The sequence below is a fragment of the Gorilla gorilla genome, chromosome 3 (assembly GCF_029281585.2).
Source record: "Gorilla gorilla gorilla isolate KB3781 chromosome 3, NHGRI_mGorGor1-v2.1_pri, whole genome shotgun sequence".
Classification (NCBI taxonomy): domain Eukaryota; kingdom Metazoa; phylum Chordata; class Mammalia; order Primates; family Hominidae; genus Gorilla; species Gorilla gorilla.
This window is the reverse complement of record NC_073227.2, coordinates 15,366,868-15,380,923: the sequence shown is the minus strand read 5'-3', so window position 1 is coordinate 15,380,923 and position 14,056 is coordinate 15,366,868. Positions and strand designations below refer to the sequence as shown.

Sequence of the window (14,056 nt, the reverse complement as noted above, 5' to 3'; positions counted from 1 at the left end):
GCCTGATGAGCTCTGATACGTGCACAAGCCTGTGTCACCACCGCCCAAAGCAAGAAAGAGAGCATCCCAGCTCCCAGGAGGCCTTGGTCCCCCGGCTCAATTCCAGCTCTGCAAAGGAATTCTGTTCTGACTTCTATCACTAATAATGGATCGTGCCTGTTCTAGAAGTTTGTGGAAATAGAATTACACGGTACACATTCTTCAGAGGGGATCTTTTAAAAATAAAACATCGAGACTGGACCAAAACATGTAGGCACCCTGAGCAGCTAATAAAGGGCATGGGTGGGATGTGACACCAAGTCACGTATTGTCTAAGATTTATTTAACTGCAGCCTGGGGGATGGGGGAAGGGAGGGAGAAGGGCAGAGGAGGTCAATGCTGGTGGGAGCCACTGCACCAGCGTCCACCCTGCCCTCTTAGAACCCCACTCAGCACGTGGTACCAGGGTGACCGACAGACCCGGTTTGGCCAGGACTTTCCTGGTGTGAGCCCCAGGAAACCCCTCAGTCCTGGGCAAACCCGGACTCTTAGTTACCCTCCTTGGCGCCACACCTGCAGAATTAATTCCCTGGGTGGTTTACCGATCATTCCTTCCCATCCCACACAGCGTCTCCACCGAGGGAATCTGGTGAACTCCCCCGTTTCCAGATCTTCATGTGCTCACAGGGCTTCCGCCCCATCAAGGGCCCCACCAAGGCGGGTACCCCTGGGGCAACTCTGCCCAGCGGGCTGCTGGCCCTTGTCTGCCCTGAACGGGATAGAGACCTCATACAATGAGACAATGCTGGGAGGCGGAAGGGTGGACGATTTCAGCCAGCAAAAATTAAACGTGGGGTCACCATAGGCCTTTATTCAGGCCCAGAGAAGCCATCTCACATTCCGTAGGGCAGTGATTCTCCAGCCTGTGTCAGCATCACCCAGAGAGCCTACTCAAATGCAGATTACCAGGCTCCGCCCACAGAGCTTCTGCCTCAGCCCAGCTGGGGTGGGACCTGAGTGAAAGTTGCACTCCAGCAAGCTCCCAGGTGATGAGGACGCGGACGGTCCGGGGCCCCTGCTTTGAGAACCACCACTGTGGGCACATTTAGTCACTCAGTAAATAGGACTCCATATGCCTGGGCCTGTTCCAGTCCTGGAGAGAAAGACAAAGTCCCTCCCCTTATAGTTCAATTACAGTTCAGACAATAGCAGCATACAAATAAATAGAAGGGGCATCAGATGAATACAAACACCATCAAGAAAACCAAGAGGGGCTGGGCACAGTGGCTCAAGCCTGTAATCCCAGCACTTTTGGAGGCCGAGGCAGGTGGATCACCTGAGGTCAGGAGTTCAAGACCAGCCTGACCAACATGGTGAAATGTCTCTACTAAAAATACAAAAATGAGCCAGGCTTGGTGGTGCGCTCCTGTAGGGAGGCTGAGACAGGAGAATTGCTTGAACCTGGGAGGCGGAGGTTGCGGTGAGCTGAGATCGCGCCATTGCACTCCAGCCTGGGTGACACAGAGAGACTCCATCCCAATAAATAAATAAAGAGGCATGAGGAGGGGTGAGGTATCGTGCCGTGGGCTGGAGGAGACCTGGAACCCAGCAGGGTTAGTTCACCAGATGCACAAGAGAGGAAAGGAATTCCAGGCGGAGGGAACGGCATGTGCAGGAGGCCAAGGGGCCTTTGGTGGGGGGTCGGGGACAGAGCTCAGAGGGTCTGGAATGGCCCATGTCCCGATGAGGTGCTCACAGCTTTGGGGTTGCCATGGGGAGCCAGTGATGGGTTCTAAGCAGGGAAATGATGAGCTTTTGATTTCAGGATGATCACGGGGCAGCCAAACAGAATGGATTCCACGAAGGAGACAGAAAAAAAGATGATTCTCTCAGATCTGCGACCTTGGGCAGTTATTCTGCCTCCCTGAGGCTTGGTGTCCTTATCTATAGATGGGTGCTGCCCACATCTAAGGATTTAACAAGCAAATTTGTACCGAGTGTTTAGAGCAGAGCTTGGCATTGAGCACTCCATACGTTATTTTTTTAAACTGGTAATTTTCTACTCTCTCCCACCTGAAGGGAACGGTGTGACCTCAGTCTGGTAGTGGCAGGAGTTTCCTGGCAACCCCCTCACATGCAGGGCGGCCGAGTGCTGCTGAGTAAGCAGGGCGTGCGGCCTGAACCCGGCTTGAATTCTGGACCCCAAATGTAGCAGCTGTTGGGCTCTGGGTGAGTGATATGATCTCTCTGTGTCTGGACCCCTCTGCTGTAATGTCTGTGTCGGACCCCATGACACCGAGGGTGAAATGGGATCTGCAGGACAATGCTTTGTCATCTAATGTCTGGCTTTACAGCTTCCAAAGAAGATCTGAGAATCCCCCAGGAACAACTTCTGGGCTTTAAAAATCAGCCTGACAACCTGGTTCTCATTCTAATCTTTCTTGATATTCACACTTAGGAAACAGTCTCTCATCAGAGTGTGGGAGGCCAGAAAGAGCAGTGGGTAAGAGTTTCCTCATCTGATGACCTGGGTTCACAGTTGAGCTCTGTTGCTTCCTGGCTGTGTGACCTTGGACAAGTTGCTTACCTTCTCTGAGCCTCACTCTGCTCCCCTGTGAAAAATGGCATCAATGACCTGTCCTCAAAGGACTCATGTGAGTTTCATTCAACCAATGTCCATTGAGCCCCTTCTGTGGGTCAGCCCCAGTCTGCCTCCCCGGGCTGGAATATTGCCACAGCACCTAGAACAGTGCTTGGTACACGAATGTTAGAACAACACAACACAAAACAAAACAAAACAAAACAAAACAAAACAAAACAAAGCAAAACACAGCTCCATGATGGCCAGCAGGGGCAACTCTGAGAGAGGTGGACAATGCAGCTGTGGCAGTTGGAAGGGGCTCTAGAGGGCTTCGAAGGTCAGACTAAGCAACCCAGGCTTTGTGCTCTGGGCACTAGGGAGCCAGTGAGGGTCTCGGGGGGAGGGGGGGGGGTGCTGTGGTGGTGCTCTGTGTTAGGAAGGCTTCGGCAGAGAAAGAGACAATGGAGAGGGCATTGCCATCGTGAATTGTCCCAGCAGATGTCTCTGCAGGCCAACTGTGGCTAGGAAGTGAAACCAGTGCTACTGAACCCTCAGAGAGGGTCAGGACAAAGTGAATTTACACCAGTGGCTTCACTCCAACCTTCACTCAGGCAGAACCTTTTACAAAAGTGCAGAATCATTCCGCTGGGAAAGGTGCCATTCACTAATGGATGTTTTCACATCCTCTTCTCCTCTTAGTTAACAGGGCTGGAAAATGCCAATTTCAGCTGGGGCCGGGCAGGGGACATCACTGCACCCTGTGGGCCAGATTCCAGGTGAAATACAATGGTAATGTCCACAGCAAACTGGGAGAGTGGGAGGGTCTGTCCATGGTTGAAGCAGGTAGCCAGTGCTTGGGCCAGATCAGAAGTGGGGTGAGTGTTGCCGGAGCACCTCGTTGTATTATGTAGTGTCGCCCGTGTTGAATACATGAGTGTTAGGGATTATGATGAATATAAAGGTGAGAGAAGACATGATAATGATTAGGTTGGGTTAGAAAAGCCAAGTGCAGCAAATGTTAGCTGATATTCATTGAATGCTTACTTTGTGAGCACTTTAGATAAATTCTCCATTGACCACAACACTTCAAGTTGTGTGTGTTGATTGTACCCATTCTACAGACAAGAAAATTGAGGCTCACAGAGGTGAACTAACTTGCCTTAGGTCACACCATAACTAGGGGCAGGATTTGAATAAAAACCTGTCTGACCCGAGAGCCTATGGCTCCTAATGCTGCATCATAGCTTTCCATATATAAACTTTAAAACGTTAATTTTTATGTTCCTGGAGGGGAAAAAAATCACCGTAATGCAGGTTTGAATTCCTTCTCTTTGGGAAAAAAAATGTAGGTTTTGCAATACTCTTTTGAAAATACCAGCTTTCTGGAGACTATCAAATGATAGCAACTAGCAAAGAATCACAAAACATCAATAGTGAACCCTCAGGGGATCATGCAGTGCGGAGACCAGGGCTCTGGCAGTGGACTCAGGATGGGCCTGGCCTGGAAGGGTCACTTTGTGGCTAGCTGACCTTCATCCAGCTGTTTTGTCTCTGTGCCTTCATCTCTCCCTCTGTTTAAGCTGGTTTGAAGACTTAATCAGGTAGCCAAACACCTGTTTTCAAACAGGTGTTTTAATGAGGCTCATTACAACCACTGTTCCAGGGTGGTGGTTTCTCTGTAAAATCTATATACAGGGTACTACTTTTGAAAATTGCAGCTGTTAGAAAACATAAAGCATTTCCTCAACCACAATCAACTGTTCCCACCTCAGGGGCTTTGTACTTGCTGTTCTCTCTGCCAGGTGGCTGCCCGGCTCACCTCCTTGCACCATTTCAGCCTCTGCCTGTTTCTGACCTCCTCAGTATTTATTCGAGTCTTGCTTGTTTCCCCTCCCCAGAATCTAAGAACATCCTCTCCACAGAAGCAGGAGTTTGTCCACTGTTCCACTCCCAACAGCCAGAACTGTGCCTGGCATGGGGTGGGTGCTCTGCACATAGTTGTTGGACGGAAGCCAGAAGCAGCAGCATCTCATTTCCCCAGCACCTTGTGGCCACTGGGCTGGCTGGAAAGTCTCCCCTCTGCCTAGGAATCATACCTAGACCACCCACTTCCAGGAAGACCTGTTAAAGGAAGCATCCAGTAAAACAGATGCACTGCTAAGTCTGCACCTCTTTTATGAAGGTTCTGGGCTACTGGCTGGGGGCTTCGGGCTCCTGTTGCTACTACACACCTGCAACACTCCGCGGGGAAGGGGAGCGAGAGTCAGCACACATCATGGCATCATCAGTAACACTGGGAGAGTTTGGCCAAGCTTTTTCACCTGCAGAACCACACCACAGCCTCCAGGCAATGCCCAGAGGTGCAGCCGCTCAGAACTACCCACATAGTACAGATGAAGAAGCTGAGGCCAGCAAACGTTAAGCCTTGCTGACAGTTCTAGAGCTGAACTCAAAGCAGGGAGGAGGTAGAACCCTTTGCCCTGGATTCTGCTGCCTGGTGTGCTAGAGGAGGGAGACAGGGTGAGGGGGAAGGGAAGGAATAAGAACTCATTTTCTTACAAAACCAAAAAAGTAACAAGACCCTTACATCCCCCTAGAACTCACAGCCATGCATCTATAAGACTAAGGTTTGACAACATGAAGTTGCATAGAAATCACCGTGGGATCTTCTTAAATGTGGAATCTGATTCCATAGGCCTGGGACAGGGCCTGAGATCCTGCATTTCTAGCAGGCCTCAGCATCATGCCAATGTCCCTGGTCCATGAACCACACTGAGTGGCCAGGAGGCAGCATGCTACCTTGGGTATTGACATCCATGCGTTATGACATAAAGAGAGTCCTCTTTCATTGAACACCTACCATGTACCAGGTGAATTGATTTGCATATCTTATCTCATGAAAGCCTCAGAGCAAATGTATTGTTGAATAAATGTATTGACTTCAGCGTATATGTACTTATCACTGTATTTTAATAAAACTGAGGTCAGGGAAGTTTCAATATTCAGTGGGAGAAAGGAGTGTCTACTAATTACTTTCAGCAGAATTCTCAATTAATTTGAAAATGATCCAAAGATAAAGGAAAAGCAATACCAACCCTGGTTAAACTACTGTTCAAGCCTCTCCATGCAATTGACTACACAGTAAAAGGAAAGTGATTTGTCCTGTATGATCTTAGAGAAACACCACAAAACACTTGCATTTTAAATGAATCTTTTCTTTAAGGGATGCTAGTTCTACACTGCCCAGCAGGCAGACACTGCCATGGCTTGCTTTTTGGCTTTTTAAAAAATCACCCAGATCCTGGGTTCATTTCTCAGCATGTGCAGCATGGGGGCTTTTCCAGGAGTCATAGTGGAATGTGGCATTGCCCTGTATCTTTACGGTGTCCTCTCTAACCCATCATACATTTCAGACTTAGACCACCAAAAGCAGCACATTCCATGAAATTTGAATCCTTGAGTGGGGTAACGATTTCTTTCTTTTTGGCTTGAACACACAAACATCACTCTGTTCTTTGAGCTGGATCTCCTGAACACAAAATCAATTCCTTCATTTGCTGCACACTCAGTGAGCAAGTCCTGAAAAGAAGGTACAGTCCTTGGCCTTAGAGACAAGCCAGCACCTGGCTCCTAACTCCCCATCTGCTGCCGCTACCTCCACCCACAGTCTACACTCAGCAATAGTGGTCTCAATAGTGGTCTGCACTTATTGAGAGCAGTTTACAAGTAATAATTATCTAAACCTTACCATGCCCCAATGAGACAGGCATTGTCATCATCCCCATGAGGAAGACAGTGAGGCCCAGAGAGGTTAAGTAATTTGTCCAAGGCCACACAACTAAATGGGAGAGCCAGAGTTCACAGCCTGGCCGTCTGGTCCCAGTGTCTGTGTTTTCAGCTTCTTTGCTGCCTAAGCTGAACCACACCATGCTGCTCTGCTGCCCAGAATGCCCTTTCCCTTTGATGGTGATGATGATTGATTTTATGTTAACTTGGCTAGGCCATGGTACCCAGATATTTTGTCAAATATGCTACATGTTGCTGGGCATGGTGGCTCATGCCTATAATCACAGCACTTTGGGAGGCTTAGGTGGGCGCATCACTTGAGGTCAGGAGTTTGAGACCAGCCTGGCCAACATGGAGAAACCCCGTCTCTACTAAGAATACAAAAATTAGCTGAGTGTGGTGGCGGGTGCCTGTAATCTCAGCTACTCAGGTGGCTGAGGCAAGAGAATTGCTTGACCTGGGAGGCGGAGGTTGCAGGGAGCTGAGATTGTCCCACTGCACTCCAGCCTGGGTGATAAAGTGAGACTCCATTTCAAAAAACAAACAAACAAACTAGATGTTTCTGTGGAGGTCTTTTTTAGATGAGATAAACATCTAAATCAGTAGACTTTGAGTAAAGCAGATGAGCCTCCATAACGTGTGTGTGTGTGGTTCATTCAATCACCTGAAGGCCTTGAGAAAAAGACTGAGCTCCCCGAGGAGAGGAGCATGCTGCTAGCAGATGGCCTTCAGGCTTGAACTACAACAACTCTTCCCTGGGGCTCTGGCCTGCCCTCCAGATTGTGAACTTGCCGATCTTTATCTACAGTTGCGTGAGGCAGTTCCTTAAAGTAAGTCAACCTCTTTCTCTCTTTCTCTTTCTCTCTCTCTGACCGCATCCCCCTTCTTTTTTCCTTCTGTGACATCCCTCCCCACTGGTAATCTAGATCCTTACTATCTGGGTGACCTTCAGACACATGAGTTAACCTCCCTGAGCCTCAGTTCTCTCGTCTGGAAAATGGACGTCATAGTGCCTACACGTAGGGTCCATGAGACAAAGGATCTGCAGTGCAGGGAGCCACCGCCTGACACACGGTGAGCGCCCGACAAATGCTCTGCATGATGCTGCTGCTTCTTTCCCTTCCTCGTCAATCAGGAGTCATGAAGCCCCCAGCTCCCCATGTGCTCAGTAGCACATGAAACTCACACACAACTTCGAACCTTGGAAGACATTGAGGTTTTCAGACCTACAACTGGTACAGTTTCCAGGCCCAATCCTCCAATGAGCCGCCATCACAAAAGGCAGCAAAAAAGCAAACCATTCAGCGGATGCCTCCCCGTAACCAGCATCTGACCTGGAAACAGCGTGCAGATGCTGGAGAAGGAGGGCCGAGGGAGAAGGCACTTTGGTTTGGATGAATGTTTCAGCGTTTGCTCTTTAGAATGCCCAAGTGCCCCACGTCTTGCCCCGTCACAGGGAGTTATGACGGGCGTCTATGAAATCTTGCTTCTTGGAAACTTGCTTTACCACCAACTCTCCCTGGAATGAGCCTGGGGCACTCAGAGGCCCATCAGGGTGCCAAGGTGCACACAGGACAACAAGGGTGCCAGGGGTGCTGTGGGCACAGCAGCTGTTGCTGCCTACCTGCTGGGCCTGCTGCAGCAGCTCCATGCGCTCCCGCAGGATCTGGCTGTCGAACTCGCGGCTCTGCCTGAGGATCTGCCTGCGCACCTTTTCCACAGCAGCCTGCAGGTCCTCCCGCTGGCCCTCGCTCAGCGCCTCACCGGCCCTCCGCCCCGGCTCCTGCTGCAGCGCTGTGTACAGTGTGGCCTCCAGGTCTTGGATTTTCTGAGGACCCCAGATCACACAGACAGAGGAAGGTCACAAGTTGGTGGACAGGAAACACCAGAAGGCTGCTGCCAGTGAAGGCAGAGCCAGGGAGGGGGTTTCAGGCAGGGAGGGGCAACTGGCAGGGGCCAAGCACAGGGCCAGCAGTGCCCGGGGGAGCAGGCTGTGAGGGAGCAACTCAGCCCCGCGCACTTGTCATTTTTTACTCTATTCAACCCAGATGCCCCTACTATGCACAAGAGGGTACAAGGGCAAGAAGAAAAAGTAATCATAGCATTCCCTTAAAATGCATGACTCAAACAGAGGTGCAATTCACCTGGGTTTTATTTCATCCTTGGTTTCCAATTGGCTCTCCTCACCTTGGAAACAAATCTCCCCTTTTCTAATGGGTGCCAATGGGAAAATATGTCTGGATTTGCACACATTTGGTTTTCAGCTGCCTTAAGAATGCAACTCTAGCCCAAAGCAAATAGTGGCAATGTTTTAATTGCCTCTAACCCCCAACAAAAGCAAGACACCCTTTTTGGCAAAGCTGAATGAGACATTAGTGACCAACTGTGGATCCTTGTGAAAGCTGAGTTGTCATCATTACAGGATGTTACTCCTTTTCACAGCAAGACACTTAAATATAGCTATCTTATGGGAATGTCTAAGGACAAAAGAAAATTACCTCCTTTTCTGCCTTCCTAAATCCCCACCCACATTCCTCACTAAGGAGCAGCTACTTCTCTCCCAAAGAAACTACAGGTGGTATAGAGGAAACACGAGTTTCAATAGAAACATAGTACTGAGGCAGAGGTTAACCATCAGCCCTCCATCACCGAGGCAGAGGCTAACTGATAGCCCTTCATCACTGAGGCAGAGGTTAACCTGGTAGCCCTTCATCACCGAGGTTGAGGTTAACCCAGTAGCCCTCCATCACAGAGGCAGAGGCTAACCGGTAGCCCTCCATCACTGAGTCAGAGATTAACCCAGTAGCCCTCCATCACCGAGACAGAGGCTAACCAGTAGCCTTCCATCACCAAGGCAGAGGTTAACCCGGTAGCCCTCTGTCATGGAGGCAGAGGTTAACCCAGAAGCCCTCCAACACTGAGGCAGAGGCTAACCCAATAGCCCTCCGTCACCGAGGCAGAGGCTAACCCAGTAGCCCTCCATCACTGAGGCAGAGGCTAACCGGTATCCCTCCATCACCGAGGCAGAGGTTAACCCAGTAGCCCTCCATCACTGAGGCAGAGGCTAACCGGTATCCCTCCATCACCAAGGCAGAGGCTAACCAGTAGCCCTCCATCACTGAGGCAGAGGCTAACCCAGTAGCCCTCCATCACCATCAGGCCACTTGCTCTTCAAGTCTCATCTGGCTTCTCCCTGCTGGGATCTAGGTCCATCGGGCCAGACTGATTTTAACCAACAAACATGATCACCTTCAGCTCTGCCCACCCCAACAGTTGCCCTTGGGGAACTAGAAGGGTGGAATCTGTTCCCCAGCAGAGCTGCGGGGCCCCGAGGTGGGCTCCACATGGCGCAGAGCTTGCTGGTGCCTGCAGGCTCACCCCTTCTCTACTCAGCAGCCGAGCTCCCAGGAGACCCCTGCGTGGCCAGTTTCCAGATAGAAACGCACCACTGGATTCTGGAAATCCCGTTGCGGGCCTGCCCCGCCTCACTCAGCTCAGTGACAAAGGGACATAGGCTTGCATCTGGCACCTGCTGTCCTGGCCCCAGCATGGACACATGGCCCTGTCACCCTCTCAGAGCATTTCACTTCCTGACTGTTCATGAGAATCCAGGGGCTGCGTCAGAACTCCTGTCTACCCATGCAACTGAAATCCCACTGGCAGCACAGTGCCCACGGCAGGCTTTCAAATGCTCCAAGTGTGAAGGTAGCTTCTATATGGTGGCAGAACCAGCGTGCAGGGGCCTCTTCTGCAGATTCAGCACTCTGAGGGGCCCCTCAGGCCTTCCTGAGTTGGGGCTTAGACAAAGGAAGGGTGGACCCCAAGGTGTTCCAAAGTGTGTTTTGGGAAATGCCAGTTCTGCAAGATGTCCCTTGAAAAAAGGTCCAGTGATTCACTGAACTTGGCACGCCACTTGCTTACATTCCTCTCGGAGCCTCAACTCACCCTTTAGCACGCTAAGACCCCAAGAAGTCCTTCAGAGTTTTCCAACTTACTCTATTGCGCTACGCTTTGCGGGACCCTAAGTTCCATCTAAAACCACATTGCTTGGAGTTTTCTTGGGAAACACTAGGGAAGAACAGGGATGCATGATGGGGATGGCCCAGCCTGCAGGGTGTTTTCAAAAGCACCAAGCCTGGACCAAAACATGAATGGAGAATGTCTCCATTCGTTAGTTGCCCTCAACACTACTGAAACGTCGCGTAACCAGAAACAAGAGCCCAGAGGGAAATGCCGTGTCTTGATAAGGCTTCGTTCATTCTGATCTTCTACATCTCCTGCTCCTAGTCTCAAGGGATTCAAGCCTCACAGCCTCGACAGGAAGGGACAAGGGTCATAGCTAGTTGCACTGGCCTTCATGTCTAAATCTCCTGTCCATTTGAGCTAAGCCCAGGCTACCTGCTGTCTGTCTTCCTGGAGCCTGTCATGGGAAGTAGAGTTTTAAAGTCATTTTTTTAGTGATTGGCTCTGCATTTTGTAGGTGCAAACCCATTTTTGTAAAATTATTTGAACTACAAATGATCTGGGCAGAGATTTGCTCAAGACTCTGTACCACACTAGCTTCTTCCTACAAGGAATGACATTGAACTCTAAACTCTCTCTCCTGCAGGGACAAGTTTCTATGATCTTACTCAACTCCCCACCACCCCCAAGGAGAATTTCTCTCGTGCCAGGAGCACTTAGCTTTGAGTGTGAGGACACAGGAGTTTGAACATCATCCCACTGTACTTTAATCACCAGGAGGCCCAGAACCAATTTTGCAACCCAAATGCAATATTACATCCGACCTTATACCTTGTCCCTTCGGTTCTGAAAATCACCTGGCTTCATCTAATTGCCTTACCTCTGCGTTCCTTTGTGATCATCTCTTTTTCCTATTTATAGGAAAACTTGCTTTGGGACTTTAAGTCTAGATATTTAAGTAAAATCAAACATGAAAGAAATATAGTTTCTTCTCATTCATCTCAAATGATTACTAGAATTTAAGAAGCATGTATAAGAAAACCATTAAAGTAACTTTGAATATTTGTGAAAATCACGATTGATTTGGGAAAAGGGACAATCTGTACGGTCATTCCAGTCACAAGGTGGAGATGGCGTTTTTATCACTCCTGTTTGGCACTGGGGAGTGCCCTAAATGCAGTTTCAGCCCCAGAGGAAAAAGCAGCCTCTAATGTGGAGTCTAAGAAGCCAAAGTGTCAAACCCACTTCTGGTCCTACCAGGTAAGCCTGGTCAAGGGCTTGCTTCCGGTAGTCGAGCTCCTCTTCCAGGTAGCCCTTCTGCCTGCTGAACAGGTCCTGAGAAAGAGGGAGGCGCCATCAGGGACCAGCGTCAGAACAGGAATCCATGACAGCTTCAGAGCCCGTTTGCTAGAAAGTGGCAGTCTCACCGAATTGGGGGCACTCATATGAGAAGGGACTTGGTGGTCTTCCCCGTTTGCCCCCACGTGAATCACCCAGCAGGAGCCTCACTGACCTGGGGCACCCTTGACAGCCACACCTGGATCCTTGGTGAAGACTATCCCATTCCTCCTGCTTCCCTGCCTCTTGGGTACCTGACTGTAAAGAAGGGACCCACCTCAAACCAAGGCGCAAGTCACAGGAGTCCTTCTAGGTTCCTCCTGCTACATCCTAGTGGCCCCTGAAGACTGTCTTCATGGTTCCCAGATGTGGCTCTTCCTTCCTGCCTGAATTGCATCACCCACCTCCCGATTGGTCTCACTGAGCACACTTCTCCCTGCCTCCCACATACCTGGGTCACTGTCTAAGACCCCGCAAGCATGATCTCTCCAGAGTGCAAATCTCTTTTTATGACTTGATTTGAGGGTTTCAGGGTTAGAATTCATCTCCTGTAGCCACTTCCTTTTATAGACAAGGAAGGAGAGAGCCAGGGAGGACCAGAGCCTTGCCTTAGATGCCACAGTTCAGTGATGGCAGAGGTGGGAGTAGAAACCCAGGCCTTCTGGCATCAGTCAGGGCTCTTGCCACACCACACCCTGCTCCTAGGCCATACTAGTCCTTCCACCTTCCTCCTTTTCTTCCCATTTCCATTTCTCCTTGGAGAACTCAAATTGGCCTTCGACTACTCAAGAACCACGTCTTCTGGGAAGCCTTCTCTGTCCTCCCCAGGCTCCCCATACATCCATAGTCCCAGTGAATAACCACCACCACCATTTATCAGGTACCCAAGGTGCCAAGCACAGTGCAACCCTGGTTATGTATGTAGCATTTCTCATCCCACAACCCAGCAAAGCACAGACTGGAATTTCCCATTCATCCATGAGAAAACTAAAGTCCAGTTTCCCAAGTTTTCATGGCCAGCAAAGATTTGAGCCATGCCCGTGTGTTCCTAGAGTCACTGCACCAGCATTTCCATATCTGGGCTGTGTCTCTCCTAACATCCTCATGCTGCATTCACGTGAGCTCATGAACGCATGGCCCTGCAGGTCTGTGAGCTTGCTCCTGGTGGCAGGGACCCCACTTATTCATTACTAAGCCTCTAATCCTGGCATAGCACCTGGGACACAGCAGAGGCTCTGAAAATATGTATTCGATGAGTAACTGAGCGAGTGAAAGAGTAAGTAAATGGGTGACAATTACTTAGAACAACCACTGGGGCAAAAGCAAAATTGAGAAATGCATGCAAATCATTAGGAAACCACATGCAAAGCCTTCCTGCAAATCAACCTCTCTGAGCTCTTTGAACCCTCTCCCCCACCCCCAGGCAGCAAATCTTTCACCTTCTCCTTCTCCAGGTCCAGCATCTTCTGTGTCAGGGCGGCCTCGGTCCCCTCTATTTGCTTCAGCCACTAGAAAACAGCAGGGACAGGAGGGGTGCAGCAAAGTGAGAGTCAGAACCCAAGGGGCTGTGGAATTTCACAGGTGTGTGAATTTCATAGGTCGGCTTCCTCAGAGTGTGCTCAGGAATGGGTCAGGTCATGGCACACACATGCCTGATCTGTGGACGGCGTGGTTGTGTGTGCATGGTCCAGCCTGCATGTGCAGGAGGTCTCAGGTGTGAGTGTGACATGTACGTGGTGTGGAAGCTGGATTCAGAGCCTGGGTGGACCCGAGTGTGGGCGGCTGCGAGTGTGTGCAGCAGAGGAAGTGGTGTGGTGTAGCTGATGTCAATGAGTGCCTGCTCTGCGCTGATGCTTCACGCAGGAGACCTCATCTGACTCTCTTACGACCACCCCAAGCAGTAGGCAGCGTCACCCCTATTTTGCAGGTAAAGACATGGAGGCTGAGTTAAGTAACTTGTCCAAGGTCACACGGGTGCAGAATGGAGATTTGGAACCCAGCCTGCAGGATGCCAAAGCCACTGCCCTCATCCCTCCAGCAACGTGAGTTGGAGCAGCCCAGAGTGCCTGGTGCCACCATGAGAGGAGGTGGAATCACACATAGGGTAGGGGGTGTAGGAGCATGAAAGCAGGGTTCATGCCAGGACATGAGGGCGCAGGCACGGAGAGTATGGGGTGAACAGGCGGGGCGTGCACCTGAGCGGCAGGTAAGGGAGTGGGAGCTCTGTCCACGTTCCCTCTGGGGTCTGGGCTGGGGATGAGCACGGAGGCAGGTGTCATACGTGGATGTGCCTCTACGAGGAGCCCCTAAAACGGGAGGAAGTCCAGGCCAGCACAGGGTGGCTGCCCTGTGGGGGAGGGCCGCGGGGAGGTCAGGGCACAGAGGGGTGTCCGGGTTTGTCAACACCAT

The 14,056-nt window shown here is 50.5% G+C and overlaps 1 protein-coding gene across 4 annotated transcripts in view; it reads right to left on the bottom strand.

The window, feature by feature from the left end:
* Positions 1-14,056, bottom strand: part of JAKMIP1 (janus kinase and microtubule interacting protein 1) — a 175,858-nt gene that overhangs the window by 4,974 nt on the left and 156,828 nt on the right. For all 4 annotated transcript variants that reach the window (XM_055385847.2, XM_055385846.2, XM_055385848.2 and 1 more), the window contains 3 exons: positions 13,087-13,155; positions 11,567-11,644; positions 7,971-8,174 (listed from right to left, as the gene is read on the bottom strand). In XM_055385847.2, the coding sequence (XP_055241822.1) occupies positions 7,971-8,174; positions 11,567-11,644; positions 13,087-13,155 (351 nt within the window). The remainder of the gene's footprint in view (positions 1-7,970; positions 8,175-11,566; positions 11,645-13,086; positions 13,156-14,056) is intronic.